Source organism: Takifugu flavidus, chromosome 3, assembly GCF_003711565.1.
Source record: "Takifugu flavidus isolate HTHZ2018 chromosome 3, ASM371156v2, whole genome shotgun sequence".
In the NCBI taxonomy this organism is placed as follows: domain Eukaryota; kingdom Metazoa; phylum Chordata; class Actinopteri; order Tetraodontiformes; family Tetraodontidae; genus Takifugu; species Takifugu flavidus.
Genome location: NC_079522.1, coordinates 4,776,174 through 4,802,110, shown reverse-complemented (window position 1 = coordinate 4,802,110; position 25,937 = coordinate 4,776,174). Strand labels below are relative to the sequence as shown.

Below are 25,937 nucleotides of genomic sequence, written 5' to 3'. Positions count from 1 at the left end.
TAATGACTTGACTAGCCTTTTATACACATAAAATTGAATTATATTGATACACAGATGGAAAACACAACCCAATTTCAAAGAGTTTTGTGGAAAAAGTCCAGTTTTAACACCTGATTTCATGTCTGTTTTCAGCTCCCCTGAACACAGACAGCTTCAGTCTAACTGGACAAAATGAGACCAGCATCAGTCTGCAGTGGAATAAAGTCAACAACCACAGTTTTATTCTGCAGTTTAATGGTTCAGTGATAAACGTTCTTCCACCTGATGGACCTGGACCAGTGAATTACACAGTCTCTGGTCTCAGAGCTGAAACTGAGTACATATTCACGCTCTTCACTGTGGTTAACGGGGTCACCAGCACAGGAGCGGTTTTGAGAGTCAGCTCTGGTGAGATATTTGATTTTATTTATTTATTTTCCTTTGGTTCACTCGATCAAGAGTTTAATCCTCGGCTACACCAACTTTCTCAATGTGATCTTGTCATTTTTCTGAAATCTTTAAACCTTTTTCTTGCAGCCTGATATTGACATCTTTGTTTTAAGTAATTATTATTTACTAAAATCTGATGATCATTTTCTCATATGCTTTTTATTTTCACATGTCACCAAAAAACTTGGATAGCATCGGAACTTCAAATTTATACACTCATTTCTTTTGGAAATGTTTTCATCTCATTATATGAACTTATTTTCAGTGTTTTTATTTCTTTTTAGTCTTTCATTTTGTTTTGATGTCTTCTGACTTATCTTGTGTCAATATATTCTTCCACATATAAATCTCCAACTCTGCCCCTTCTAATTAAAGCTCAACGTAAGTATTTATTTGCTATACTCAAAAATACTCTGAAAGCTGTGGAAATTATGGTTGTTTCAAAAATGCAGTCAAATGCAAAATTGCTGTTTGAGAAAGACTCAGAAATGTGCAGTTTTTTTTAGTTAATGTAAGATTTGTCATAAAAGTTGAAATTGCTGTATAAACGGTCACATTTCCATATAATTTTTTATCTATGTGGACAGGTTATGTTGTCGGATTAAACGTCAGACTTAAGTCTTTGGTGCAGCTGTCAAACACTGACATTGAAAATATTCTGGAGAAGGTGAGACTCACTTGAGTTCTTGTTAGTTTGCTTCATTTTATTTGCTTCATTCAATGAATTTGTTTCTGTTAACCCTTTTTATGCCTGTTTTTCTTTTCAATATAGTTCTTGAGGAACAATGGATTACCGTCCCAGGGGGTGTCCCTGAAGGTTACATCTGCTGAAGGCAATGGAGGAATAAATTAAATTCACTGAGATTTTTTGTGATTTGATCACTGAGATCATTGTATGTCTACAAAACCGAATATTATTACAAACATTATACAATGTTTACGACTGTCTATGTTTGAAATGAATCTGCACTTCATAATTACTTCTCTTTGGTTTAACCTTATTTTTGTATGGTATACACGCTCTGACCTCTAGGTGGTGCTGATTAACTAACTTAATATTGAGGCGTTTTCGTGTGTTTGTCTTCACCGATGTTTTGGGATTTGTTATACTGTGTGAATATTCAGTTGCCGTGCTGAAAAACATATCTACCAATACAAGGCAAGACACTTGTGAGTTAGTTAGTTTTTACTATTCATGCTGAACATTGTCATTGTTAATGTCCAATACTTATATTTTGTTTTTGTTATTTTTATTTTCTACTGTAGCCTCTTCTTTACCATATAGTGCGAGTTTTACAAAGCAAAAAGCTGTTTTAATGTTGAAAATGTTTGATAACCTGATATGCTGTACCTTTTAATATGCTTTTGATATTTTGTAAATAAATTAATGTTATATAACATTGGCCATTTCAACATCTGCTAATGCCACAGCCCACAACCAGACAATACAATTTTATTACATTGTATGAACGTGTTATTCTACAGTCATAAAATCAGCAGAGGATCAAAAGTCAGAGGGGAGTGGAAATGTGGGAAGGACTTTGGCTTCACAACTGCACTGCCAATATTTGTCTGTGCAACCTGTGCAGGTCACATTTCGCATTCAGCAAGGAGGTAGGGCTGGCTCATAGACAGGGTATGTATCCACATGTTAATAAACATTTTGTCACATTTTGTTTCAGTTTTATTATAAGCTTTTAAAGAGGCTAAATTGTGTGATTATTCCTCTGGATTTTGCACAGAGGCCTCGGAACTGCTTCAAGTTCATGATAAAGAAGTGGAAGTGGTGGCTCTTTAGGTTTCAGTCTCTTCATTTTTTCTCATGTTTTTCTCAAGTGAACAATGTTTTTTTTCTGCAACCTGAGTTAATAATGCTTTGTCTGTATTTCTCAGGTCATGTCCTCCGCAGTTCTGCTGTCAGAGGTGCAGTTTCAGTGTTTCATCTGTCAGAATGTTTTCTGTGAGCCCGTCTCCATCCCCTGCGGTCACAGCTTCTGCTTTAGCTGCATCACATCTCACTGGGAGAACGCCAGCGTCAGCTGCCCCAAGTGTCAGACTGTCTTTGACGGCCGCCCGGAGCTTTGCGAGAACTCCTTTGCTAAGGAAATGTCGGAGAAGATCCGCCTGAGGAGGCAGAATGCGTCCTTGTCCCTGGCGAAAAGCTTCGTATATTGTGACGTGTGCACAGGGAAGCGATCAAAGGCTGTGAAATCCTGCCTCGCGTGCCTGGCCTCATATTGCGAAAGTCACCTGGAGCCACACCTGCGAGTTGCAACCTTGAAGATCCACAAGCTGACCAAACCTGTAGCGATGCTGGAGAAGCGAATGTGTAAACGGCACCAACGGCTCCTGGAGCTGTTCTGCAGGAGCGACCAAAAGTGTGTGTGCCTGCTGTGCACGGAGAGCGAGCACCGCGGTCACCATACTGTCCCAGTGGAGCGAGAGAGTCAGGGGAAAAAGGTGAAGTCCAGGAGCCCACATCACGGTTCTTTCGAAAAGTCTGGCGGCTGGCTTTGATTTGTGTTTTGATGTCCAGATTCAGATGAAAAGAATCCAGGATGATGTTCAGCAGATGATCCAGGAGAGGATGCAGAAAGTGAGAGAAATCAAACACTGTGTGGAGCTCAGCAAAGTGAGTTTCACCTTATAATAAAGGCCTTCTCAATACCTTTACAAGCACAGTACATGTACAAGAACATTTGATAAAATAGATGCAAATTTGACATGTGATCTATAGGAAAATTCCAGAAGGGATACAATGGAGAGTCTGGAGGTCTTTGCTGCTCTGATGCGTTCCATGGAGAGAATTGAGACGGAGTTGGTGCAGATGATCCAGAGGAAGCAGGCGGCGGCGGAGCAGAGGGCAGAGCGGCTCATTGCAGAGCTGGAGCTGGAAATTACTGAGCTGGAGAGGAAACGGTGCGAGATGGAGCAGCTTTCTGACACAGAGGACCACCTTCATCTCTTACAGGTCAGGAGTCGTCACAGAAGCAGCATTCATAACAAACACATGGTCCTTATGTTAAATCGCCCCTCTTGAATCCCCATTTTTCTTGGGATCAGAGGTTTCCGGCTCTTTGTTCCACGTCGGTCACGACGTCCTGCTCTGACCTCGTCGTCCATGCTGACACGTGCCTGGGAGCCGTCAGGAGAGCGGTGGCTGACCTTGAACATCAGCTTCAGGCATCCTTACAAAGGTTCTCATTTCAAGGTCAGTTGTCACGTCACATCGTTTGTGACAGAAGTTACATAGACAAGCTGATCGCAACATCAAAACCACGTTGGTCGACCTGAGTCCCATTGAGGGCAAGTGAATTGTAAACTGGTTGAACTGGTTAAACAGTTTCTTTCCTGAGCCAGAGGAGTGATTATTGTGCTCAGCAGGAGTCAAAGCATGGGATTCTTGCAAGTTCCACTCGGTCAACAATTGTGGTTTTAATGTGGTGGCTTATATCATAGAATGTAGAGCATCCTTTCATCAGCGCATCTTTTAATTTGGATGTTTTTATTGGTTTGCAGAACATGAGCAGGTGCAGCTGTATGCAGGTACAGTAAGAGTGTCCTCATAAACTGATTTAAATAACAGTCTGCTTTTATTTTAAATCAAAATTCTTCAAGTAAAGGAGACATATAATCAGTGAAAAGATGCCAGAACATTTTGGAAAAGCATTGTTACCTATTATCAAAACAGCCTAAATTATTCAGATATTATCGGGTGACTTTTTTAGGGGTCTTCTAATCAATACGCTTCAAGCATTAAAGCTAAGACGATGTACCAGGATACTTCAGACCAGAATGACGTTAACAATCTGATTCTACCTTTGTCTGAATGAATGATTTGTGTTTTATGACCATATCGATAATGTCATTTATGTCTCCAAACTTTAAACAACCAGCGGATGTTCACCTGGACCCCAGGACAGCCAACCCATGGCTGGTTCTGTCAGAGGATGGGAAACAAGTGTGGGATGGAAACCTTAAACAAATTTTGGTGGACATACCGGAGCGTTTTAACATGGCACCGTGTGTTCTAGGCACCAAGGTGAAAAAATTCCATAGACTTTTTTTCCCTTAAGTGTCTTCCCAGTAACTTATGGCTCTTGTTATACAGGGTTTCACCACAGGGAGGCACTATTGGGAAGTAGACGTGGGAGAGAAAACCTCATGGGACTTGGGCGTGGCTCGCCAGTCAGTGGACAGGAAGGGTGTGGTCACGTTGAGTCCAGAGGATGGGTATTGGACTGTCTGTTTGAGGAATGGCAGTGAGTACCGAGCATGTGCAGGAGAGGCGGAGCTGCTGCGTCTTCCTCGGAAGCCAAAGATTATTGGAGTGTTTCTCGATTTTGAGGACGGAACAGTGTCCTTTTATGACGCCGATGCCAAGTCACACATGTATTCTTTCACAGATTACCAATTCAGGGAAGCCATGTTTCCATTTTTCAATCCAGACATAAGCGAAAGCGGCACAAACAAATCGCCGCTTACCATCCGCGCTGTCAGTGGAGACGAGAATCTAGATGATTTTACAATATAATGGGAAGTTTAAGATGTGCACTAGCCAAGTTTCTTAGAGTTCCGAGCGTCTGAGGGTGGTTTTCTGTGAAGATTTCACATCATTTTCTAAATTGCAGTCGGGAGCCTGGTGATAGTTTCACATCACCTGCCGTTCTGTTCACGTGCTAACACATTAAATGCACTCCACTACCAAACCTAGACTGTCTTGATTTTTTTTTTGTTGTGTGATTTCTAAACTGATGATCATTTTACACATGAATCATGTGTGGAATACCATGAAAATACACACCCTCCACCCCTGAACTGCTTCATGTCCTCCTCCTCCTGTAGTTACTGTTTCCCTCGCGCTAAGCACAGATCTCAGACCTGCATACCTCCAGTAATAATAATACTTAGCTGTCAAACTCTCCACAAAACTGACTTCAGGGCACACCTCATGTTGCACTAACTATGAGATGCTAATCAGCTCAGCCCAGAGATGGGATTAGCCTCAGAGACAGATGGAGCAAAGCTGAAGACTTGCAATCCTGACACATGTAGTGCACACTCATCCAGTTTAGTCCCAAAAATAAATGTACACAAATGGGATAAGACACCAAATGATGGTGAAATTCTTAGCTATTTTATGAAGGAATTTCATTGCATTAAACCGCATAGACAGAGCACAGAAAGTAAACATAAAAGATGGACAAACGGATAAATAGGGATTAAATCTGATATCATCCAAGCACAGGGCGGAGACATTCATGAAGGGAGACGCATGAGTGGACATCATAGAACCAGGACACTTCTTTTTATTCTGTCAGAACTAAAATGCCAGCAGATCAGTCAAAGACTAAGGTAAGAAAACTGCTTTTTACTGGTATTATGGGTTGTGAGACGCCACAGTGTTTATTACTGTGCACTAGCTTAGACACTAAATCGGTCACCATCATGAAAAACAAACTTTACTTTACCTGTTGTGCAACATTACTGTCATTTAAACAATTTAGTTTGCATTTTAGATGGAGAGGTGGACATAAATATCTGCAAACGTGCCTCTGCAAGACGGGGTGTTGACTGGTGAGGTGTGATGTCTCTGCTGGTGGATGAGACTGCCGGGGATCTCCCAGTTAGAGACGTGGGCCTGATGAGAGGGGGGCTGATGCCTGCTGTTCCAGGTTTGTGTTTCCTTAATACGTGCATATTTTAATGAATTCATTCAGCCAAATTAGGTGAAAGTGACAGACAATATAGCTGGAAATTGACTCGGGGTGAGGTAAAATAAAATGTGAAATTACGTTAATTACTTACATGTGTGTGTTTCAGATCCTCTGCACGATGTGAAAGCCTGGAAGAGACATCTCATGAAGACAAAAGGTAAAATCAAAACTCATCTTTTTAGATTTCAATTCATGCACTGCATCTTTTTGGCCCACAGATCCACAGAGCCTGTTTCGGCTTCCCAAAGAGCATCTGGAAGACCTGTGTGTCAAACTGCGAGATGAAAACAGAGTCCTGAGACAACATGCACGCACACAGGAGCAGAAGCTACGCAGGTAACGTTCAGTCAAGAGATATTGGTGCGGGAACAGCATCACTGCTGTGACATAGCAGTTTTCTTAGCAGATTTAGAGAGACACGGGTGCTCAACATGGTGTCCTTGTGCCAGAATGTCCACCAGGTTTATGCGTCTTCGTCAGCAAGGGTCCAATGGCATGAAGGAGAGAGACATGGAGGACACCATCCAGGAGCTAGAGGCCCGTGTGGACTTGCTGGAGACCCAGAAAGGGGCTCTACAGAACAAGCTCGGTCTGGCCAAACAACACATCATGGACCTTGGGGGGCGCACACCATACAAGTCTAATAAAGGTATTATTTTGGTCTAAGTTCTCTAGAATTATACATTAACAATAAGCTTTTTTATTCTTTCCCCTGTCAGGTAAGAGTGCAGAATTGGAAGGTGGAATCAGGAGGGCGACTCACACTGCTCCACCACGATATGGTCCCATGCTAGAAGACCCCAGGACAGAGCTGGAAAAGTATTTATTCTGATTTGTTGTCTGAAAAAAAGTAAATCGTTGTATCGAATCTGAACAGCATTCTATGGTTTAGAACCCACAGACGGTCCAGCGTGGTGGAGCAGCTGAGGATTGCAGAGTTGGTGCAGGCTGCTCAGGCGCTCAGAGATACATTAAGAGATAAAGAAAAGGAGATGGAGGGGACGGCGAGGGAGGTCAGGAAGCAACAAACTGACAAACTCCGGTAAATGGGAGAATACAAGTAACACTAACGCCACGTTTGCAATACTCTTGTGTCAATAAATAAGGTAAATTGAGTCCCCCCCCCCCCCCCCCCCATTAGGATATCCATTAAAGAGAACATTGACTCGATCCGACTGCAGAAACAGCTTTCGGAGAAGAATGTTTCACTCGCCGTCTTGCAGGAGAAGTTTAACAACTTGCATGAGGTCATTTTTCTTTTTGTGGTGTCTCATTATCTGATAAATCCAGTACTGTCTAGTTACTTATTGTAAATGTATCTGTTCTGTTTCTTGCTGCCAGACATATGAGAATCAGCTGGAAGAGGTAAACATCTCACTATCCTGGAGGCCTGAGGGAGACTTGACCAATTCTTTTGTGTAAAGTTAATTATCAGGGTTTCACCACAGACTCAGAGGTCACTGAAGGAGACTCAGGCGGCTCTGCTGCAGCGGGTGGACGAGGTGACGGAGCAGTTGAAACAGGAGCGCCAAAGAGCTCTGGAACTGGAGGGACATCTAACGACCTCTAACCTCTCCCTCCAAAACCTGGACAAGGTGCCTCTCTAGTCCAGACTAATAAGGGACTGTTAAAATAATTTTTATTATTTTAACTTTCTCCTTTTCAGCTACAAGAAAGGATCTCAGACCTGGAAGGAGAACGGGATCTAATACAAGCAAACTATAATACTCTACTAGAAAGGTAACAGAGGCCTACAGGCCCTGATGATGCCATTAAGCAGTCAATATGCAGTCGTCAGTTATGCTTTATTTCCTAGTACTCTGTCAGTGCAAAGCAAACATGATGTCCAGATGGAAAAATCCAAAGAAGAGGACCAGAAAAGGGATAGGATGGAGCTGTACAGGCTGGAGGAGAGGCTGCAGACAGAGCGGGAAGAGCGCAACACGTTGGAGCAAGAAATACAGAAACTGAGACGGGAGAGGGAACTATTAGAGGAGCAGAAGGACACAGGTGGTCCAGTCAGTCAATAAAGGCACGATCGTCAGATACAAAGTTCCCTTACGTTCCTTATATGACTGTGCTGGTGTAATGCAGAGGTTTCTGCGATGGCACGAAACAAACAAGAACATCTGGAGATGGAGCTTGTCCGGTACAAGCAGCAGGTCTCGTCTCTGCAGGACAGGCTGGACGCTGTCACCAAGGTTTGAGAGCTGGATGATACATGTGCTTCACACATCAGGCGCTTCAATATATTTACATATATATTCAACGTTGTATGTATGTGACTCTTTTATTTATCCAGGAGTTTGACATGAGCGTTGAGGACCTCAGTGAAACCCTCTTGCAGATCAAGGTTTGCGCAAGTTTTGTAGGACTGCAACATGGATTTGGACCCTTATCGTTTGTTTGGTGTCCCTCTTCAGGCCTTTAGGATGCAGCAGGAGAGCCAGGCGGGGCTCTCTTTCCTCTGCACTGAAGGAAACACGGAGGACTCGCTGTGGGACCTGGCCACCATCCGTGCGTCCCATGCGGAAACTGTGCTGGAATTGCAGAAAACCAGACAACTCCTCCTGCTGGAGCACCATATCAGTCAAGACCTGCAGGCAGGGAAACACGCAAATCTGATCGTACTCGAGTAGTAACCAGCACCAAAGTGAAGGCGCCATTTTTATCATTACTATTTCATTGACATCAGAGTGAACCGTAGCGACACATCTCTCTGAATCTGTGCTCTCTATTCTCTTATTGGAACTCTATTTCTTCAGCTTGGAAGGTAATTGCAAATTATTTATTTTTTTATTAATATTTTCTGTCTGAAGGAAGAGTTGAAGATAGTGACGCAGAAGATGGAGAAAGAGAGGGAGGAGAGCCAGAGGAAGGTGGCGGCGAAAGACAAACTCTTATCCAAAAGAGCTCTTCACATCAACACTTTGCAAGGTTTCAGCAACAGACAAAATACCTAAAGTCCTTTAATTTTAAGTGACCCATCTTCATCTGTCGCTGTTCGATCAACGCCTATCCAGAACCTTCAAATCATTTCTCGTTCTCTGAAAAGCTCAATTAAAAGAAATGGCGTACAACCCCAGGAAATCGCGACCAACCGTGCCAATCCAGTACACTTGGCCAGCTGAAGAACAGGACGTGATGCCGAGCGAAGACGAGACGCCTTTTACTCAGCTGAGAGCTGGCGAGTCACTGCTGGAGATCCACCTCAAGGTGTAGAAACGCTCTAACATTTTGGCTCACTTAAGTCTTTTTAAAAGTTAACATCTTTTTTTCATTTGTCCACCCCCGAGGCTGCCACCTTCACCCCGGCAGGGCTCCGGGTCATGAGAAGCATCCACCCGGGAGGAAATGAGGGCGACGACATTCTGACCTTCTGCACCTACAGCTTCTTGGACTTCGAGATGCATTCCACTCCTGTGGTGTCAGGAGGACAACCCAGCTACAGCTTCACATCCCGCTACGCTCTCACAACCCGGGACCTGTGCAGGCTGGAAGGCCAAGGCTTCAGGATGAGACTGGAACTCCACCAGGGCTTAGGAGGGGTTCGTTTCGTCACACACGGAAGTGGGCAAATCTCCTTAATGGGTACCATGGAAAGACCAGGGGAGCGCATCAGTGGACGTGTCAGCATTTCAGGTGAGCTTTTACGATTTTGTCTGTCAGTGATGTCACACCTGTTGACTTCTAGTATTAAATTATTTGTCATATCATTATTTGATATAAGGTTCTGAGGGGGAAACTGTTGGGGTTGTGGATTACTGGGTGCGGCTGTTTAGCCCCGCGGTGCCGATAGATGCAGTGGTAAAAACAGCTGGCGGGACGGCCGTCCAGAGACGTGCTGAGCCAGGATGTCTCGGCTGGCAAGACACAGGACATAAGGTGAGAGTGGGGTAGTGTCCCAAATAACATACGTGTGTGTCATGTCAGCGTATTAAACACTGGTCGCTGGTCATTTTCACAGGAATTGTACGACTACGGCGGAGGGATCCCCAATGAGCTGGTGATCATGTTGGAGCATTGTGTGGGTCTCAGCACGCGCTGGCCGGGGCTGTTCCCCGACGCCTACCTGACATACAGGTTCTACGACCTCCCACCTCACGTCTCCCAGACAGCTCGGTGCAGTGCTGATCCGGTCTTCAATGACAGCGCCTCCTACTCGCTGGCAGTAACGGCCGACGTGTTGCGCTACCTGAGGTACGATGGAGAGGCGCTCAAAACCGACCGGAGATGAACTGGGTTTAAATCTTCAACTTGCCTCGCAAACAGATCCAGCAGCTTGTGGGTGTATGTGTTCGACGAGAGCGATGAACAAATTCCACCTCCTTATCTGGCCAAGACCCCCATCCCACTGGGCGCCCTGGCAACAGGCAGGGAGGTCAAAGGTGAGGGCCGTTTCTGGCTTCTTTAATCTACGAAACGATCAGATCTGAGATGAAACACACAATCTCTGCCCCCACAGGGGACTATGTGCTTAGGGATCCAGCGGGGAGTCCCCGGGGTGTGGTCAGGGTCACCATGAGATGGAAATACCCCTTCCAGCCCTCAGTGGATGCAGTCTTAGGCAAAGAAGATGGAGTGATGGACAGCTCCGAGAGGGAGGAGAGAAGAGAGAGAGAAGCATCGCATAAGCCAGTGGCCAAACCGCGAGTTAAGGTGGTCAAAGTGTCAAAAAGTTTAAAAACCAAGTTATAAAGAGAAGAGATGTTTATATGTCTGTAATTTTACAATAGACACAGACGCTCAAGAGAGAAAGCAGAGAGGGGCGGAAAGGGAGTAAACCTGCGGTATGATTTAAAACGCATCACCGATGAGTAATTCTGCTTTTGCATGGATTTTGATTAATTTTACTTCTTTACTTGTGCGTTTGCTGCGCCAGCCTCCGCCGGTCAAACAGAAAAGCTTGCCAAGTATACAACCAGAGCAGCCTGCAACCAAGAAGAGATCGGCCGCACCCTCTCGTCCGCTAACAAGGAAGTAAGCTACAGATTTGGCTCACAAAGTCCTCAAAAACCTTGATTACTGAGTTTTAAGAAAGGCTTCTTGTGTTTTAGACCCTCAGAGGTAACTTCCTCCAGACAGTCACCTGTCACGCTGTCCAGGAGAAGCTCTGCCAGCGGTGTCACGACACAGGCAGGAGATCTGACAAAGACCTATTGAAAGGTTGTTCTGTGGCCAACAAACAGGCTCATATCTCATTTCTCTTTCTCAGGATCTCCCTTCTGGGGATCAGGTGTCACAGGATGAAGAGGAGGGGAAAGAGGAGAGGAGCGAGAGTGGTACCTATTCATTTACACTCAATAGATGATTGTTTTGTAGTTTACAGTGATTGTTAGTTGCCTCATACATTGTTTGATTTGAAAGGAATCAGCTCTGTTCATTGTTATGCAATTATATTGTGGATTTTTATTTCTGAAGCAAACAGTGATGCTCCAGAGACCTCAGACTCAAGTGACATTGTCATTCCATCAAAACAAATGAGACAGGTAAAATCTAATTTTTAGGGCCTTTGTTCAGTTGTCATTTATTGTGAAGGAAGTCAACACACGGTTGCTGTGTTTTAGGGAGACAAGCTCAGAGTGGAGATTCTGTCCCTGACGTTTGAGCCATCCTCTCGTGTCGCGTTGGACAAATCGGTGCAGAGGGTTTACGTGGAATATCGCCTCCTGGGCGTCCCCATGGAGACAACCGAAACGCCTATGTCCCTCCGCAAACCCACAAAAGGGGAGGAGATTCACTACAACTTCACGCGTGGTGAGAATGGGTGAATTTTATCAATATTTATGTCTCAGATTTTCCTTTCTGAGACAATCTTCATATGTGTCTCTCAGTGATTTATGTGGATGGCTCACAGTCCACTTCACTCAGACGGTACCTTTACACCATGCTGGAGGGCAGTGACCCTAACCAGGGCAGGTATGCCATTAAATTATTAGAGCCCATCCTTAGATATTTAGACCTGGATATTTAGGTCCATTATGTGTATTGCAGTCATGCCTTTGTGTTATGTGCCCCAAGATTAAAGTTCACCGTAGTCAGTGAACCGATGGATGAGGATGAAGAGTGCGTTGATGTTGGACACGCTTTTCTGGACCTAAAAGACCTACTCCTCACCGGAAATGATGTCATCGAGCAGCAGATTGACAGTAGGTCTTTTACACCAACTTGAGAGGATTTTTTGCAAATAAAAGGATGCCAACACCTGATTGACTCGTGCCAGTAGATCTGAAGAATCTTGTGAATATAGATTCAAATTAAAGTTATACAAATGTGAGAACGTTTGGGTTGATGATTTTTGTCTCTCCCAGTTGTGAGCCTGGACGAAGACAAAGAGGTGATCGGAAATCTGAAGGTCTCTCTGGAAGCTGCTAAAGCTCTCACCGGGATTTATCAGGAGTTCCATCAGAAAAGTGAGAACCAGGAGGAAGAGGACACAAGTGACGAAAGAGAGGAGGAAGAGGAGAAACAAAAGATGAAAGAAGTAATGCAGCTGATAGATTACGATGATGACAGCGACCTCTAGTGAGAGCAAATTGTATAGAAAATAACAGGCATGTTTTGCTTTTACTATTTATTTACAAGGCATTAAATAAAACTATTTTAAATGCAAGTGAGGCTTTCGCTGTTTGCTTTGTACACCCTTTGTCACATTCTCAAACCACAAAATTAGGAGTGAGAGGTTCTGAACTTCGTGTTCGTGTGATCACTGATATTAAACCAACATGCTGAAACACCGAGGGGCCATCAGGGAAGAGAGTTGTGCCTAAAGAATGTGTTGCCATGGAATTCTTGGTAGAATATAACTGGGAAGTTGTTTTGATCGCAAAAGTTTTATTTGCACAGGTGAGATTTGGTCAGTTTATGACGACAAAAGTAGGGTAATTAAATATCGAATCTCTCTCGAAGGCGTTTGTTCTGTGATCTCGCGAGATTAGGAATTCAAAAGCTCGTATCTGCGTCAGCAATTAGTGGAACACCTGTGTCGGTCTAAAAAAAAGGGCGCATTAAAGTTTCACCCATGTTTTATTAAGAAGTAACAAAATAAAATTATGTATTTTTAAGTTTTAGCTGCAGTAGGTGGCTTTTTATGAGCTAAAAGCAGCAATTCAATTTTTAAAGATATAAAATGGTAAGTATGCGTTCCTAATATGTTAATGTATGGCTTTATGTTGTCAATGATAACAATTAATTCATCCGTTAGCCGCTCCGAGTTACTCGCCATTCCTGTTAGAAAAATCCGCGATTTGGTTTGATCTTTACGAGGACGACTTCTTTTACCGCAGCGTGATTAATTGTTTTTAAACCTTTATTAATAACAGGAGGTAAAGAAGCATGTACGTCGCCACCATGCTAGCCAGTTGCTGCACAACAAGTTTGTTGTGGTACTGGGAGATTCCAGTAAGTAATGGAACGAAAGCATTTAAATCAATCCTTGCAATTAAATTAACTCTGCAACAACGCATGAAAGATATTAATTCTGTTTCAGCGGTTTGCAATGGTGATTTTTTTTTAAATTATGTATGCTCGATCCTTAGTTCAGCGTGCCGTGTACAAGGACATTGTTTTACTGTTGCAGAAAGAAAAATATCTCACAGCAAAACAGCTCAAAACCAAAGTAAGTGTATGTTTTAATAGTCTTGTTGGGTTTCTTTTTCCATCAAGTCTCCTCATCATTGCCGTTGTCCTCTTTGCAATATAACGACCATACAGGGGGAGATGAGCTTTGAGCAGGACAGCATTGTAGAAGGAGGTCGTCTGAAAGAAATGCACAATGGAACCGAGTACCGGGAGGTCCGGCAGTTCCGGTCCGATCACCATCTGGTCCGCTTCTATTTCGTGACACGGATCTACTCCTGCTATATGCGGAGTGTCTTGGAGGATTTCCGCTCAGGGTTGAAACCTGATGTAGTCGTCGTCAACAGCTGTGTTTGGGACATTTCCAGGTAATATTGCCTGTTTTGGTGTCTCCACAGACCGTAGATGTTGGACGCATCTGGTTTGTGTTTTTATACAGCAGCACATCGTGCCCATTTGTTTTAATAGCTTCTCCCTAAACTACTAATTACACATCTTATCAATGCTGTACTTGAGGAATAGGAGTGGATATATAGGACCTGTTCTCTCTCTTTCTTTCTTTTTTGTCTGTAGATACAGTTGCCGTTGGATTAATGACTACAAGGACCACCTGCAAAAGTTCTTCAGTGAGCTAAAGGAGATTCTGCCTGAGCAAACTCTTATTGTTTGGAACCTCACCATGCCTGTAGGAGAGAGGATTAGAGGTGGATTCCTGGTGCCTCAGGTACACTGTTACAACCCAAACATACACGTTTGGTGTCTTCAAACCGGCTCATTTCCTCTCATGATATATCCCTTGTTTTCTTCCCAGATTGAGCACAAGGCTCCTCTGCTGCGTGACGATGTGATTGAAGCCAATTTCTACAGTGCCACTCTGGCCAACTCTTATGGGATGGATGTGTTGGACCTCCACTACCACTTTCGCTTCTCCCTGCAACACCGCACCAATGACGGAGTCCACTGGAATGCCCTCGCTCATCGGTGGATCACCTCTCTGCTGATAAAGCACATCGCAGAGGCCTGGGGTGTCTCTCTGCCCCTGGAGGAAACCAAACCGGTGCCCGGTAAACGTGTCCTCCTGGTTTTTTGGGAATAATCAAATTTGATTTCAAAAGTGAGTTGTGTTCATGTGGAAGAAGAAGCCATTATTGCAGCGAATAACCAACTAGTTATTCGTAGCAAGTAGTAGTGAATTGAATAAAGATAACGTCTTAAATGGTGCCAATCAAATGAAAACATTTTTATTTGTCTGGTGAATAAGTTTTCTGGAAACGTCCTTTACAGCTGTTATTCTCGACCCCATCGCTGCCATACTTGTCTTGACGCTGCTATTTTCCCACCCTGGTGTGTTTCCCGTTCAGATACTCCACGGTCTGAAGGAGGTGGCAACAAACGGAAGCGACGGAAATATCCCTCTCAGAACAGATACCGGGGACCTGCTCTGTCTCAGCCGTCGTTCAGCAGGCAGCATGGAAGCAGTAAGTTTGACACCGTTATGACGGGACAGTTTTTGTTTTGTCATTTTGCTAAAGAAATTCAAATGTCCTGTAGATTTCAGCTACTGGCCCCCCTTCCACATTGACCCCTACATGGAGCACCAGCACCATGACCGTCATTCACGTGTGTTTAGGCCCCGCCACATCAGACCCCACCACATCAGACCCCACCAGACTCCATACCCCCCCTATCAGACTCCATACACCCCCTACCAGACTCCATACCCCCCCTATAGGAGGTACGACTGTTACTATCACCACTACTGACACAGGATGGGTTTACAGAAAGAAAGTTTGCCTTTTTATTCATCTTCTCTTTTATACAACTTCCTTGTAACCTCTAGGAATCCTGTTTAGATTTTAAAATAACACACTGATTTAGCTGTTCAGTGCACCTCTGGCCTATTTTTTCTTTCTTTGCGGTGTATTTTTCTAATTCTATCTTTAATGTTGCTGTTCAAGGATTTTCTTCTATTAAAAGTTGACTGTTCGATTTAAACAGTGGGATATGTGATTCATCTTTAACACCACATTTAGTCAGTTTGGATTTGTCAGGTAACTGTAAAAAAAAAAAAAAAAAAGTCATTAAATTACTTTGTCGTTATGTTAAGGTATATTAAGTGCAGGTTATTAAAATGCCTGTATTTAACCAAAGGACAACATTTCAATGCTTTGAAGAGAAACTTGCTTTAATTGGTTGTCTACAAATAGAAAAGATACAAAGAAGATAAGAACAGTAAAATGTGTTGCTCTCCCCCACAAGCTATAAATTATATTAATGAATGTGACTTTATAACTTCATCTTTACGTCAAAGACAATCAAAACCTCAATTTCATGTGGCTGTATTAGTGCTAAAGCGATACATATTAGATCCACTCCTGAGTAGTGAAAAGCAAAGGTGATAATGGGGACGAATGAAGATGAGAAGATGGAATGAGAAGAAAGGGAACTTTTGTTGTGAGCTCAAAGCGGTCAGTCAGCCTCAGGCCATGAGGAGGTGGTGCACTTGCTGAAGCTGCTGCTGGGAGAGCACGAGCCGGTGCACTTGCTCCTGTCCAGGGGAACATGGGATGGCAACACGGCCAACAAACGTGGTTCCTCCCTGCTTTTCTTCCTTGGCCTATAAAAGAAAATGTATCATTATACCGATTTAAAGGCATTTCGTTGCCTTGTACTTGTGACATGTGTAATGACAATAAAGTTGAATCTAATCTAATCTAAACTCATTAAAAGAACATGTGAACCAGATTTACCTTAATATAGGAGGAGACGGGGAAGGTTGCAAAATCTGATGAAGCTTTAGCTCCGGGCCGGTGGGACACTACGTGCTCGGCCACTTCACCCTGAGGAGCAAATGGTGAGTAACTTTTAACTGCTGTTGGCTTCCATAGACAGTAGAATAAAGTAAAAATGTGTTGCCTTGAGTTTGTCCAGAGCATCACTGAGGTTCTGTAGTCGTGCTGTCTGCTCCAGCAGCTGTGCACCGGCACTGACTGGGGAAAAAAAGAAATGTGGTTACAGAAAAGTCCAAAAACAGTGTCGGATACTTTAAATAACAGTCTTTAAAGTGTGTGTGTCAATCAGCACCCGCTGTCTTTCCAGTTACATCCACCACTCTAACGTCAGCGCTCAGTTTGAGCAGAGTGGCCAGAAGCTGGTCGGTCCTGCGATAGATGCCGGTGTTCAGTCCGCCTGATGACGTGGAGCCGTCTTTGGGCACCTGTGGCAGTTTGGCAGGACGGAGTGGAGGCAGAGATGCCAGCTGGGCCCTCATCTTCTCAGCCTGGGAGTCAAATTTAGCCTTAGTTGGTGTCAACAGGTATGAGACTGTAATAAGATTGATGGGAAAGTGTACCTTGAGTCTGTTGTTTTCGTTCTTGAGGTGTTTTATGCCCAGTCTCTGGGCTTCAACCTGCTGTCTGAGGAGAGGAGAGTCAACCACCTGCAAGGATCCAGCCAAGGATGGAGGAATACCTGCAGAAAATGTGGACCGTTACGCCATTTGCACACGCATCAACTCTCAGTCTCAGTAATTTACCTCCTGCAGATCCCTGAACAACAGAAGCAATCCCAGAGGCCGGCACACCTCTTGACACCAGGCCTTCGATGGTCATCTTCGACTGGTTGCTGATACGCTGCTTCAGCTCCGCCTTCTCTGCCTCCAGCTGGTCGATGTCGGCCTGCAGCGCATCCATGGTCTCCTCAAACTCTCTGGAGGTTGAAAGCGAATGGGTTTAAAGAGTTGATAGCGAATGAGCAAGGAGAGCGAAACGTGTCAGTCAAGGCAGACCCGACACCCAAATCCTTTCTCACTTTTCTTTCTTCTTCAGCAGGGCGAGGTTCTCGTCCAGTTTGGTCTGGATTTTCTCCACCCGCTCATCTGCATCTCTGGTGGAGGTGTCCAGCTTCTTCTCCAGCAGACTCAGGCGGACGCTGGCCTCACTCAGTTCCTCTCCCTGTGAGAACCGCCATGTTTATTGACGGCAGCTTTATCTAAACTCTTTCTAGGCATGTCATTAGTCTTGTGTCACCTTAATCTTGAGTGACTTCTTAAGCTCCTTGATAACCGTCTCTCTGTCTTCCAGCTTCACTCCAAGACCTTCAGCGTCGGTCATTTCAGCCCTGACCGTGGATGCTCTCATCTCCACTGGAGGACTCTGGAAACATGCGACATGTGATCAAATGCGAAGGACGTGCTTGGAATTCTACTTGGATATCAAAAACACACCTTCATTTGTGGTTTGTCGGCATCGTACTCTCCTTCCTGCATGGCCGTGGCCATCTTGTTCATGGTGGTGATGATGGAACCGCAGGACTGCCGCAGACATTCTGGACCACTTTGGCCGAGAGCACCGTAAACCTGGTACAGAAACAAAACCGTCGAAATATCAAAAGAACATATTTACTCCAGCCAAATGTTGTGCGATTGACTGAAGTACCTGCTCCACAACTTTGCAGGCGATATCTTCCAGTTTGAGAGCATTGAGCCCTTCCTGCTCTGCCAGCGGCGCGATCATCTGAGCTCCAGCTGCAGCCACCTCCTGCAGCACGGCCACCACTCGGGTCAGCTGGCGCCGGCACTCGGTCAGCGTTTCCGACACCTTTTATATCGGGCACAATGTATGTATTTATATATGCAGAAAGAGAGAATGACCTTTATCTACTTTGCAGAAAGATTGTCCCCATTATCCTTATGCATCTTCTACCTGTGATCCAAAATTGAGAGCAGCAGGAACCCCGACAACATCCGTTCCAGGCATCCGACGGCGGATCTTTTTGCAGAACTGCCTGATGTCAGAGCAGGACGTGTCCAGGTCCTTCAGAAGGACAGCCAGGCTAGATGTTTCCTGACCTGCAGCCAGGAATGCCCGCAGACGAGCCACCTCCACTGCCATGCACTCCAGAGCACTTTGGGAAAACTGGACACCAGAGGGGGACATTTGTCACGACATCCGATGACAACTCTTGTTTAGTTTTTACGTGACTGTCAGTTCTGTACCAAAAACCAGAAACTAGCAATTTTTACCTTAATGTGGTCGGCCAGCTGAACTGTGCAGTCTTCGGTGTGCTCCGCCAGGTGGACGCTGTAGAGTTGCTGAAAGGGACAATAAAATTAAGCATGTTGAAGTCAGTGGAAACTATGTAACTCTGGTTCTCAGATACTCATTTTCATACCTGGTAATACTTGATGGCTTTAGTCAGAGGTTCCACCTGCACAGTCTCATCTAGCTGATCTTTGTGCAGCAGGTCGATGAAATAATCCAGAGAGCGTTCGTGGAAGCTCATCTCAGAGTACAGGGTACCCATGCGCTTAAAGACGTCCACCCCGCAGCTATTCAGAGCCCTGTCAACAGAGAAGCCTTTGTTACCCAACTCGCATCAGAAGTAATTCAGCCTTTAAAATTTCTAAGATTCTTCTAATTCTTGAGGAAGAGGAACTATTTACTGTTCGTATTTGTGCAGAGTGGCCTGCAGTAGGTTGAGGGAGTACACCAGTCCTGAGGCAAAGCTGCGCTGTTCTCCCGGAGGTCCTCGGAGCCCCTTCAGCTGGCCCAAGGTTCCGTTCAAGTCAAACTTCTCCTGAGCTTGTTTGCTGATCAGCTCAGCCTATCAGGTACATGCAAACCCAAGCATACATTTAAACTCATGAGCAGAACTCTTCAAATATGTGCGCAGCTGCACAGTTTTCAGCTGCACACCTTGCAGATGAGTCTGGGGATGAGCAGAAGGACCAGGATGCAGTCATGATCTCCGCCGTGACGCAGGAAGGAGTCCGGCATGAACGAGGTGAGGAGCGACACCTGTTTGTTTAACTGAGCCACTTCCATTTTCCTCAGCTCCATCTCGATGGCCTGCACACACAACAATGCCTCAAATTCTTCCCAAAAATCCTCGGATCCAGCGTTTGTGACATAATTCACGAGCAGCGTCAGTACCTTGGCATAAGCTCTTGTCTCTGCGAACTTAATCTTGAAGTCAAAGAGTTCCGCGGGTGGCTGCTGCACCTGCTCGGCATTCGCGTTCTGCTGGCTGACCAGGTCCTTGTTGGCCTCCTGATCCACAGCAAGAAAAGTAGAAGACGTAAACCCACTGCAGCATATTTACATTATTTCTTTTCTCTCCTCTCCACCCACCTGTAGTCTATTAGTAAGGTCTCTGTACTTGGTGATGGTCTGTTGGTAATCGGCTACGGTCTCCTGCGCCGCCTCCACCCTTTTGTCAGCCTCTCTGACCTTCGCGACACTCAGATCCAGCTGCTCCCTCAGCTCCATTTCCGTCTCTCGTGCATTCTCCTGGAGCTCGTCATTCATCTCGTTGATGGCCTCCTGTTGTCGGAGGGAAACATTTGCGGACGTTTAAAACTAAGCAATGATAAAAATCCGAGGAAGCGTCACAAATGTAGATGTGCTGACCAAATCGGTGACTGTTTCTCTCAGCTCTCTGACTTTCTCCTCCAGATCTAGATTTCTTTCGGTCAGGGTCTCCACCATTTCCTCTGATCCCAGGGCAGCATCCACCTGGAACAAGTCACAGAATGTAACATTCATTAAAACACTGAAGTATGTGTTCTTGATCGGGCCACCAGGCTTTGACTGTGCTCATTGAGCCTCTTTCCTTTACCTGCTCCTTCAGTTCATCAATAGTAGCCTCAGCCTGCTTCAGCTCCTCCTGCAGTTTTTCTTTCTGAGTCCTGAAAGTCTCCAGCTCAGTATTCTTCTTCTCCATCTGTTTCTGCAGCTTCATATGCTCCTGCTTCTCTGATGAGGATAGGTCACGCATGCTGAGGAAATGGCAGACAACACAATTGTTTTCTTTTCCCTGTGCAACACCCTCGTTTAGAAGACTACTTCCTATTCTTGCGTGTGACTGACCGAACTAAAGCTTCCTTTAGCCTGCTATTTTGCTCCTCCAGCTGTTTGACGTGGTAACTGGAGGCAGCTCCATCTGAACCTGTACAAAACGAGAACGTTGCCATAGAATATGAAGAGTATATAAAGAGGAAGTCCAAGTTAAAAGCAAACCTTTCTCTGAAATCTCATGTCTAAGAATCTCCAGGTCCATTGAGAGCTCTTCCACTTTCTCTTTGAGCGAGTCCACTTCCACCTGCAGCGACTCTGCCCGCTCCTCCGCCATCTCCTTGTCCAGTGTGGCCATCTCTATTGCATCTGCTGTGTCGGACATCTCTTCCATGTAGCGATCTTTGGCCTCGTGTGCCTCGCGAGCTTCCTGAGGTTGGAAAAATCAGGACAATCAAGCTGTATATCTGTTTTAGCACAAATAGTTATTTTAGTTGTCTGATTTTTGTTTACCTTCTTGGCCTCTTTGAGTTGTTTTTGGAGCTCCGCCTGCTGCTCCTGCATCTTATTCTTCCACTCCTGGAGCTGCTCCAGTTGGATTTTGTACTTCTCCAACTCCTTCAGCTTGGCCTTGTCCTCATTTCGCTTCATCTTCAATGTCTCCAGCTTCTCTTCCAGATCTTTTACCTGAGCTTTCAGTGATTCTTCCTCCTGTTAAGGATGGATGGGGGTGAGAAGTCAGGTTGAACTAGATTTCATGTTTGGCTTCTGTTTATTATGCTAGTAAAGAAACAACAAAAAAAGATGAAGCCTCACCATCTAAAATGAAATTTGACCAATTAGAAATGAAATTCATGCAACCATTGGACCATTTTACAAAAAGTGGTTTGGAAAAACAAAAAGCAATTAATCCTATCCCATCAAATATAATAGTTAATTCTGTCCCGTATATTGTAACACCGACTCTGTAAAGTCATCAGCATGCCATTAGTAAACTACCTGTTTGGAAATGGCAGACTCCACCTGGACAAACAGTAACAACACAAATGAAATGGGTGACATGAACAGGATGCAAGTGAAACATGAAATTTGCAACCGAATGGGCTCTAATTTTTTTCCCAGGTTTGCTCTAGCTTTCATTAAAACATCTTTTTCAGCATCCCACCTTGCTCGGAGTAGCCGGGACTGCCGCTGGTGCAGGTGTGCCACTGGGCTGAGGCACAACGGGAGCCGCCAGTGCTGCCTGGGTAGGGGGCACAACCGTCTCACTGACATCAGACAGGGCCGAAGGCAGGCTCTCACGAGACGCCTACATTGATGTGGTGAGAACAAACATAAGTCAATTCTCCAATAATCCGAATAAAATATTAGCCCCACGGGACCCCAAAAAAGTAAAGAGCATGCTTTGTTTCTTGAGAAGATAGAAGTTCTGTGAAAAACGGAGGAAATATCTTGTGATTACTCAAGTGAAATGTATAAACAATGGGGGGGGGGGGGGGGAAACCTGGTGTTCCTCTACAACCCTCCAAGACCCTAATGCGAGACCTGCACCAGAGTACCAAAGGGCATAAGAGAGTTCCGAGTGGGAAACACCAAAGCACCAGTCCCTCTGACAGCAGACCCTGATATAACAGACCGTACCGTGAGGCTCTTGCGCCCAGAGGGTCGTAGCAATAGGGAGGGGAGAGAGGTGGCGGGCATCAGACGACTTGGTGTGCTCCACTGCCACAGTGTAATCATAAAGACCACGTTAGAGCACAGAGAGATGAAAGACTGTGCTGTAGGGTTAGCCCGACTGTGCTACACAGGTAGCAAAACTTGATGTGCAGTGTTATATCAAAACCTATTTAACCTAAACAATGTCTGTTTATCCTCATGCCATGACATCTCAAAATAACAGTTTTCAAATAAAATGGAGGGAAAAAATAAGGCAAGTAAAAAAAAACAAAAAAAACAGTCACATTTCAGTCATTAGTCAACATTTTCAGCATAGTTTTGGAAAATATATGAATAGGTGATTAAAATATAATAAACTGGCAATTTCATGCAAACAGTCCCACAAACAGTGACCTTCATGCTTTTGTACTGTACTCATCCAGAAATGCTTCAGCTCTGAAAATGTGTCACATGCTCCAAGTTGTGCCCTTAATTTTGCTCAAATAGCAAAATATTTCAGGGTGAACTATTTAAAATAGCTGTGTGTTGATGACCTCCCCCTTTCTGCTGTAGACGTGCTCACCTTGGTAGAGCGGCGGCTAGAAGGCTGGAGAGTAGGGGTGAGATGGACACACGCGCACACAAACACACACACAAGGATATTCACACAGACACATCCAACAGTGAAGCAAGATAAGAGGTTAGCAGCACACTGGGACCATTGTTAACATCTTCACTTATTGCTTCTGCCAACTGCATGCAGCATTTGAAAATATGGTTAATCAAGTCATGCAACTTGGTTAGAGTGAGTTTAGAGGCAACAACACTTCTGTGATGAGCTAAAAAAAATATATATATTAGTGATGTCGAATGTCTAATTGTGCACACTGGAAACCTTAACCACAAAGGGGAAAAAATGGAGGAAACATTTAGAATACAAACGCAAAAGAGCAGAAAATCAAGAGTCCACCAACAGTGAAAATGACAGCGAAGGAATAACCAATGGCATCGTTCGTGCAAAAGTCTACACATAAGCTGTTGTAACATGTAATGTGAGTTGAAAGTGACCAAGACACAAAGCATTTAGAGAGGTTAAGGATTTCTACCTTTTTAATATTTGAAGGTGTCTGAAACAAACAAAACATGATATTTTTATAAAGCCATACCATAACCTTAACATACGATTTAGCCTTAACCTCATTCATGAAAAAGACATTTTATTTTTGACAATATAAAACAGTGAGATAAAGGGTCGTTAAGGTCTACCTGCTTGAGTGTTTTTGGAACCTCTGGAATTTCTGAATTGGAAAGAAAAAAATACATATTAGCAATTTAGAACTTTTAAGACAGATGTACACACACACACACAGTGCTTGAAACACACTCACCTTTTTGTTTGAGTATCTTTGCCAGGCCTGACTCTGGTATATCAGGTGAGGTAGTACCGGAGCCATCATCAACCACCTGAATCTGTGGCAGAGAGCCAGTTAAGGATCGTCCAAGCTCTTCTAATTTGCAACCAATGAAGTTACTAACCTGTGACTGTCTAACAAAAATCCCGTGATTCTCCTCACAGGTGAAGTAGCGTTTCCCTTGCACAGTACCATCGTTCTTGCCTTTGGGCTCATTCAGAATGACGCCCACCCATTTCCCAGACGCAAAGAGAGTGGCGCCGATATAGGCGACAGTGCCCCGCTGGCCTTTCCCTATCACCTCCACCACAGAGCCAATCTAGTTAGGAAAAGAGGATGCAGGTCACTGTACAGTGGATATGTTCTTATGTTTCTCTTTTGTTAGCGATGAAAAAAGTTAGACGTACTTTTGGAGCCTTTCCACTCTCCACTGTTCCTGCGCTGCTCATTTTGCTGATCAGTGGGCTGGTCAGCTGGAGGATTTGGGAAAAGATGCAAAGAAATATGACAAAGATATTCACGATCACAGCCTAAAACTACTGAAAATTGTATTTTTAATAATAATGGGTTCTTTTGGGTTTTTTTTATTTTTTTTTTGCATTTTTCTTTCCTCAACTTGAATAAACCCCAATGTCACAAGTTTCTTCAAAAAATGTTTAATATACATTAAAAAAGGGACAGTCTTTTCAAGCATCCTGGATAAAAATCTGTCCTCTAAAGTTGCAGATCTGTGGGTTGATTCACAGCATGAGAATTCTTTCCAACAATTCTTTGGTGATGGGTTGGTGTGAGAGTAAAGGACAACAGACTCATGTAAAATAAAAAAGACAGACACACAAGATGCATAAGAATATGCATAAAAACATAATATAGATTAAGATAGATTTTCCGGCTATTAAACAAAATTTAAGAACTAAAAAATTTAAATAAATAAAATAAAATTTCAATGACAAATTCTTAAGAGCCACGAGAACAGATGAATTCCTGGAACCAGTCATATGTCTTGAGCTACAATAGGCTTCCTGATAAATAAGCCCTAACCCTGATTTGCTCACACAAAGATTTTCATTCAGTATAAACTAGGGCTGCGGTAAATTTTAGTCCTTTTATGGAGCTGCAAGGACATGTGAATTCATGTTGTCTCAACATTTTGAACCACAGGGCTGGAGACAGACGCTATAAACCAGGATTTGGGTATTTTCAGGTAAGCAGAAATAGGAATTTGCAGGCTTTTTGAGAACTAATACTAAATATCAACTGAAAGAAAGTGTATTGATACAGTCAAATTGTCTCTAATGTCTTATGTTGATTTTATTGGACTTTCTATCCCAAACTATTATTATTCTTATAGCTGTTCTGATGAGGACACAATATGGAACAACCTGACTCCTACATCTACCGCATGGTAAGTGTCTGTCACAGACTGTTCGAGTAACTTTATGTAGGTTTGTTGTTCCAACCAAAACTAACTACGACGTACTTAATTAAATATTGTCCAATATTGAGTAGAACTTACCCGAGGAGTGTAAGAATGCCGCCTGCCCAAAGCCATTATAGCAAACTGATAATATCAAATTAACCAGATAAAAAGGCTCAAGTGCCACTGTTTTCCTCCACCATCACATTCCTGTGTTTGTTACTGGATGAGGGCGACACAAGCTCCTGATTTCAGGGAGGGGTGGGATGAGCACGTCACAGCATATTTTAACTAATAGAGGGTCTGAATGGAGCTCACCCTGTTTGTCTTACTCATTGTAAACAGCGCTTTGAACTATGCAATACTTAGATTAAAAATATAAACTGACAAATGCAAGATAACAACTGGCATCATTCCACCACAATATTGACCGATGGTGTGAATGTGGAGTTTTTTAGTCCTCCATGATGTCCTCAAATAACAATATGACGCAGGATGGGAATGTTAGGAAGGATGTGAATGGACAGTGCGACAACGAACACCCCTGAGTTTTATTGGTTTTTAAAAAGTGTGGAAGTTTAAAAAAAAAAAATTGGCTACTTGGTAAGATGTTTACCTTTGGTTTTAATACGCGACCTAAAACCAAGCAAGATTTACCTTAACCGATTAGCAAGATTAGCTTTAAAGCAATCAATAAAACACGTCAAATCGGCTTAACTGGTGTCAGAGAAAAATAGCGATGGTGTTAATGTACGTATACGGTGAGAATTAGCTTACCTAGCAAAAACAGAGAGTCGCGTCTTTAGGTCGCCTGTTAGAATCAGGTTTTCATGAAAAATATCACTCTTGTGTTTGCTAATTGTCCAAATTGGAAAACCGGTAGGCGTTTCCGGTTTTTGACAACTCACTTCCGTTAATCCGAAAGATGTGGTAA

The 25,937-nt window shown here is 43.9% G+C and overlaps 4 protein-coding genes across 14 annotated transcripts; 3 read left to right on the top strand and 1 right to left on the bottom strand.

Annotated features, from left to right (window-relative positions):
- The first annotated feature begins 1,964 nt into the window (after window positions 1-1,964).
- Window positions 1,965-5,138, top strand: btr33 (bloodthirsty-related gene family, member 33). The gene is made up of 9 exons (XM_057027931.1): window positions 1,965-2,065; window positions 2,172-2,227; window positions 2,323-2,889; window positions 2,966-3,061; window positions 3,167-3,400; window positions 3,493-3,640; window positions 3,949-3,975; window positions 4,326-4,471; window positions 4,541-5,138. The coding sequence occupies exons 3-9, from the start codon at window positions 2,326-2,328 to the stop codon at window positions 4,961-4,963; spliced, it is 1,638 nt and encodes a 545-aa protein (XP_056883911.1). The 5' UTR covers window positions 1,965-2,065; window positions 2,172-2,227; window positions 2,323-2,325; the 3' UTR covers window positions 4,964-5,138.
- Window positions 5,139-5,498: 360 nt separating this feature from the next.
- Window positions 5,499-12,759, top strand: rpgrip1 (RPGR interacting protein 1). The gene is made up of 31 exons (XM_057027929.1): window positions 5,499-5,784; window positions 5,949-6,104; window positions 6,253-6,303; window positions 6,365-6,482; window positions 6,596-6,795; window positions 6,866-6,965; window positions 7,039-7,188; window positions 7,288-7,393; window positions 7,488-7,511; window positions 7,595-7,741; window positions 7,813-7,886; window positions 7,963-8,156; window positions 8,241-8,347; window positions 8,449-8,499; window positions 8,570-8,749; window positions 8,966-9,083; window positions 9,202-9,362; window positions 9,443-9,788; window positions 9,877-10,031; window positions 10,114-10,346; window positions 10,419-10,534; window positions 10,612-10,805; window positions 10,883-10,936; window positions 11,029-11,126; window positions 11,204-11,282; window positions 11,362-11,428; window positions 11,568-11,635; window positions 11,714-11,903; window positions 11,981-12,065; window positions 12,168-12,295; window positions 12,458-12,759. Exons 2-31 carry the CDS (start codon window positions 6,017-6,019, stop codon window positions 12,670-12,672), a joined length of 3,897 nt encoding a protein of 1,298 aa, XP_056883909.1. The 5' UTR covers window positions 5,499-5,784; window positions 5,949-6,016; the 3' UTR covers window positions 12,673-12,759.
- A 358-nt stretch (window positions 12,760-13,117) lies between these two features.
- Window positions 13,118-15,719, top strand: fam113 (family with sequence similarity 113). Of its 2 annotated transcripts, none has more exons than XM_057026772.1 (8): window positions 13,118-13,278; window positions 13,469-13,547; window positions 13,726-13,764; window positions 13,860-14,092; window positions 14,298-14,448; window positions 14,536-14,788; window positions 15,086-15,202; window positions 15,276-15,719. In XM_057026772.1, the coding sequence occupies exons 2-8, from the start codon at window positions 13,482-13,484 to the stop codon at window positions 15,485-15,487; spliced, it is 1,071 nt and encodes a 356-aa protein (XP_056882752.1). In that variant the 5' UTR covers window positions 13,118-13,278; window positions 13,469-13,481; the 3' UTR covers window positions 15,488-15,719. The 2 variants fall into 2 exon arrangements, with proteins under 2 accessions (XP_056882752.1, XP_056882751.1); XM_057026771.1 differs by having other exon boundaries at window positions 13,685-13,764.
- A 169-nt stretch (window positions 15,720-15,888) lies between these two features.
- On the bottom strand, window positions 15,889-25,933 carry LOC130522391 (dynactin subunit 1-like). 10 transcript variants are annotated; one of them, XM_057026756.1, is made up of 32 exons: window positions 25,781-25,933; window positions 23,994-24,059; window positions 23,711-23,905; window positions 23,563-23,644; window positions 23,441-23,472; window positions 23,281-23,301; window positions 22,758-22,781; window positions 22,160-22,240; window positions 21,684-21,827; window positions 21,518-21,541; window positions 21,032-21,229; window positions 20,744-20,948; window positions 20,594-20,672; window positions 20,343-20,502; window positions 20,135-20,239; window positions 19,856-20,047; window positions 19,658-19,774; window positions 19,421-19,573; window positions 19,168-19,328; window positions 18,897-19,065; window positions 18,748-18,816; window positions 18,428-18,640; window positions 18,161-18,322; window positions 17,950-18,081; window positions 17,753-17,878; window positions 17,535-17,677; window positions 17,260-17,432; window positions 17,077-17,195; window positions 16,809-17,004; window positions 16,641-16,714; window positions 16,475-16,564; window positions 15,889-16,341 (listed from the first exon to the last, which is right to left on the bottom strand). In XM_057026756.1, exons 2-32 carry the CDS (start codon window positions 24,033-24,035, stop codon window positions 16,204-16,206), a joined length of 3,819 nt encoding a protein of 1,272 aa, XP_056882736.1. In that variant the 5' UTR covers window positions 24,036-24,059; window positions 25,781-25,933; the 3' UTR covers window positions 15,889-16,203. The 10 variants fall into 10 exon arrangements, with proteins under 10 accessions (XP_056882736.1, XP_056882737.1, XP_056882739.1 ...); XM_057026757.1 differs by lacking the exon at window positions 21,518-21,541; XM_057026759.1 differs by lacking the exon at window positions 22,160-22,240.
- Window positions 25,934-25,937: the final 4 nt, after the last annotated feature.

What these genes read in the sequence shown, in the direction of transcription:
- fam113 (XM_057026771.1), top strand. An exon ending in TGTGTTTGGGACATTTCCAG is followed by an intron (nt 14,093 to 14,297) that starts GTAATATTGCCT and finishes TTTTGTCTGTAG; the next exon opens with ATACAGTTGCCGTTGGATTA. An exon ending in GTGGATTCCTGGTGCCTCAG is followed by an intron (nt 14,449 to 14,535) that starts GTACACTGTTAC and finishes TTTTCTTCCCAG; the next exon opens with ATTGAGCACAAGGCTCCTCT.
- rpgrip1 (XM_057027929.1), top strand. Translation starts at nt 6,017, where the DNA reads ATGTCTCTGCTGGTGGATGAGACTGCCGGGGATCTCCCAGTTAGAGAC. An exon ending in ACATCTCATGAAGACAAAAG is followed by an intron (nt 6,304 to 6,364) that starts GTAAAATCAAAA and finishes TTTGGCCCACAG; the next exon opens with ATCCACAGAGCCTGTTTCGG. An exon ending in CCCTCCAAAACCTGGACAAG is followed by an intron (nt 7,742 to 7,812) that starts GTGCCTCTCTAG and finishes TCTCCTTTTCAG; the next exon opens with CTACAAGAAAGGATCTCAGA.
- LOC130522391 (XM_057026756.1), bottom strand. Translation starts at nt 24,035, where the DNA reads ATGAGCAGCGCAGGAACAGTGGAGAGTGGAAAGGCTCCAAAA. An exon ending in AGTCTGCCATTTCCAAACAG is followed by an intron (nt 21,230 to 21,517) that starts GTAGTTTACTAA and finishes CATCCTTAACAG; the next exon opens with GAGGAAGAATCACTGAAAGC. An exon ending in CCGACAAACCACAAATGAAG is followed by an intron (nt 17,879 to 17,949) that starts GTGTGTTTTTGA and finishes GCATGTTTCCAG; the next exon opens with AGTCCTCCAGTGGAGATGAG.
- btr33 (XM_057027931.1), top strand. Translation starts at nt 2,326, where the DNA reads ATGTCCTCCGCAGTTCTGCTGTCAGAGGTGCAGTTTCAGTGTTTCATC. An exon ending in ACCACCTTCATCTCTTACAG is followed by an intron (nt 3,401 to 3,492) that starts GTCAGGAGTCGT and finishes TCTTGGGATCAG; the next exon opens with AGGTTTCCGGCTCTTTGTTC. An exon ending in GCAGGTGCAGCTGTATGCAG is followed by an intron (nt 3,976 to 4,325) that starts GTACAGTAAGAG and finishes TTAAACAACCAG; the next exon opens with CGGATGTTCACCTGGACCCC.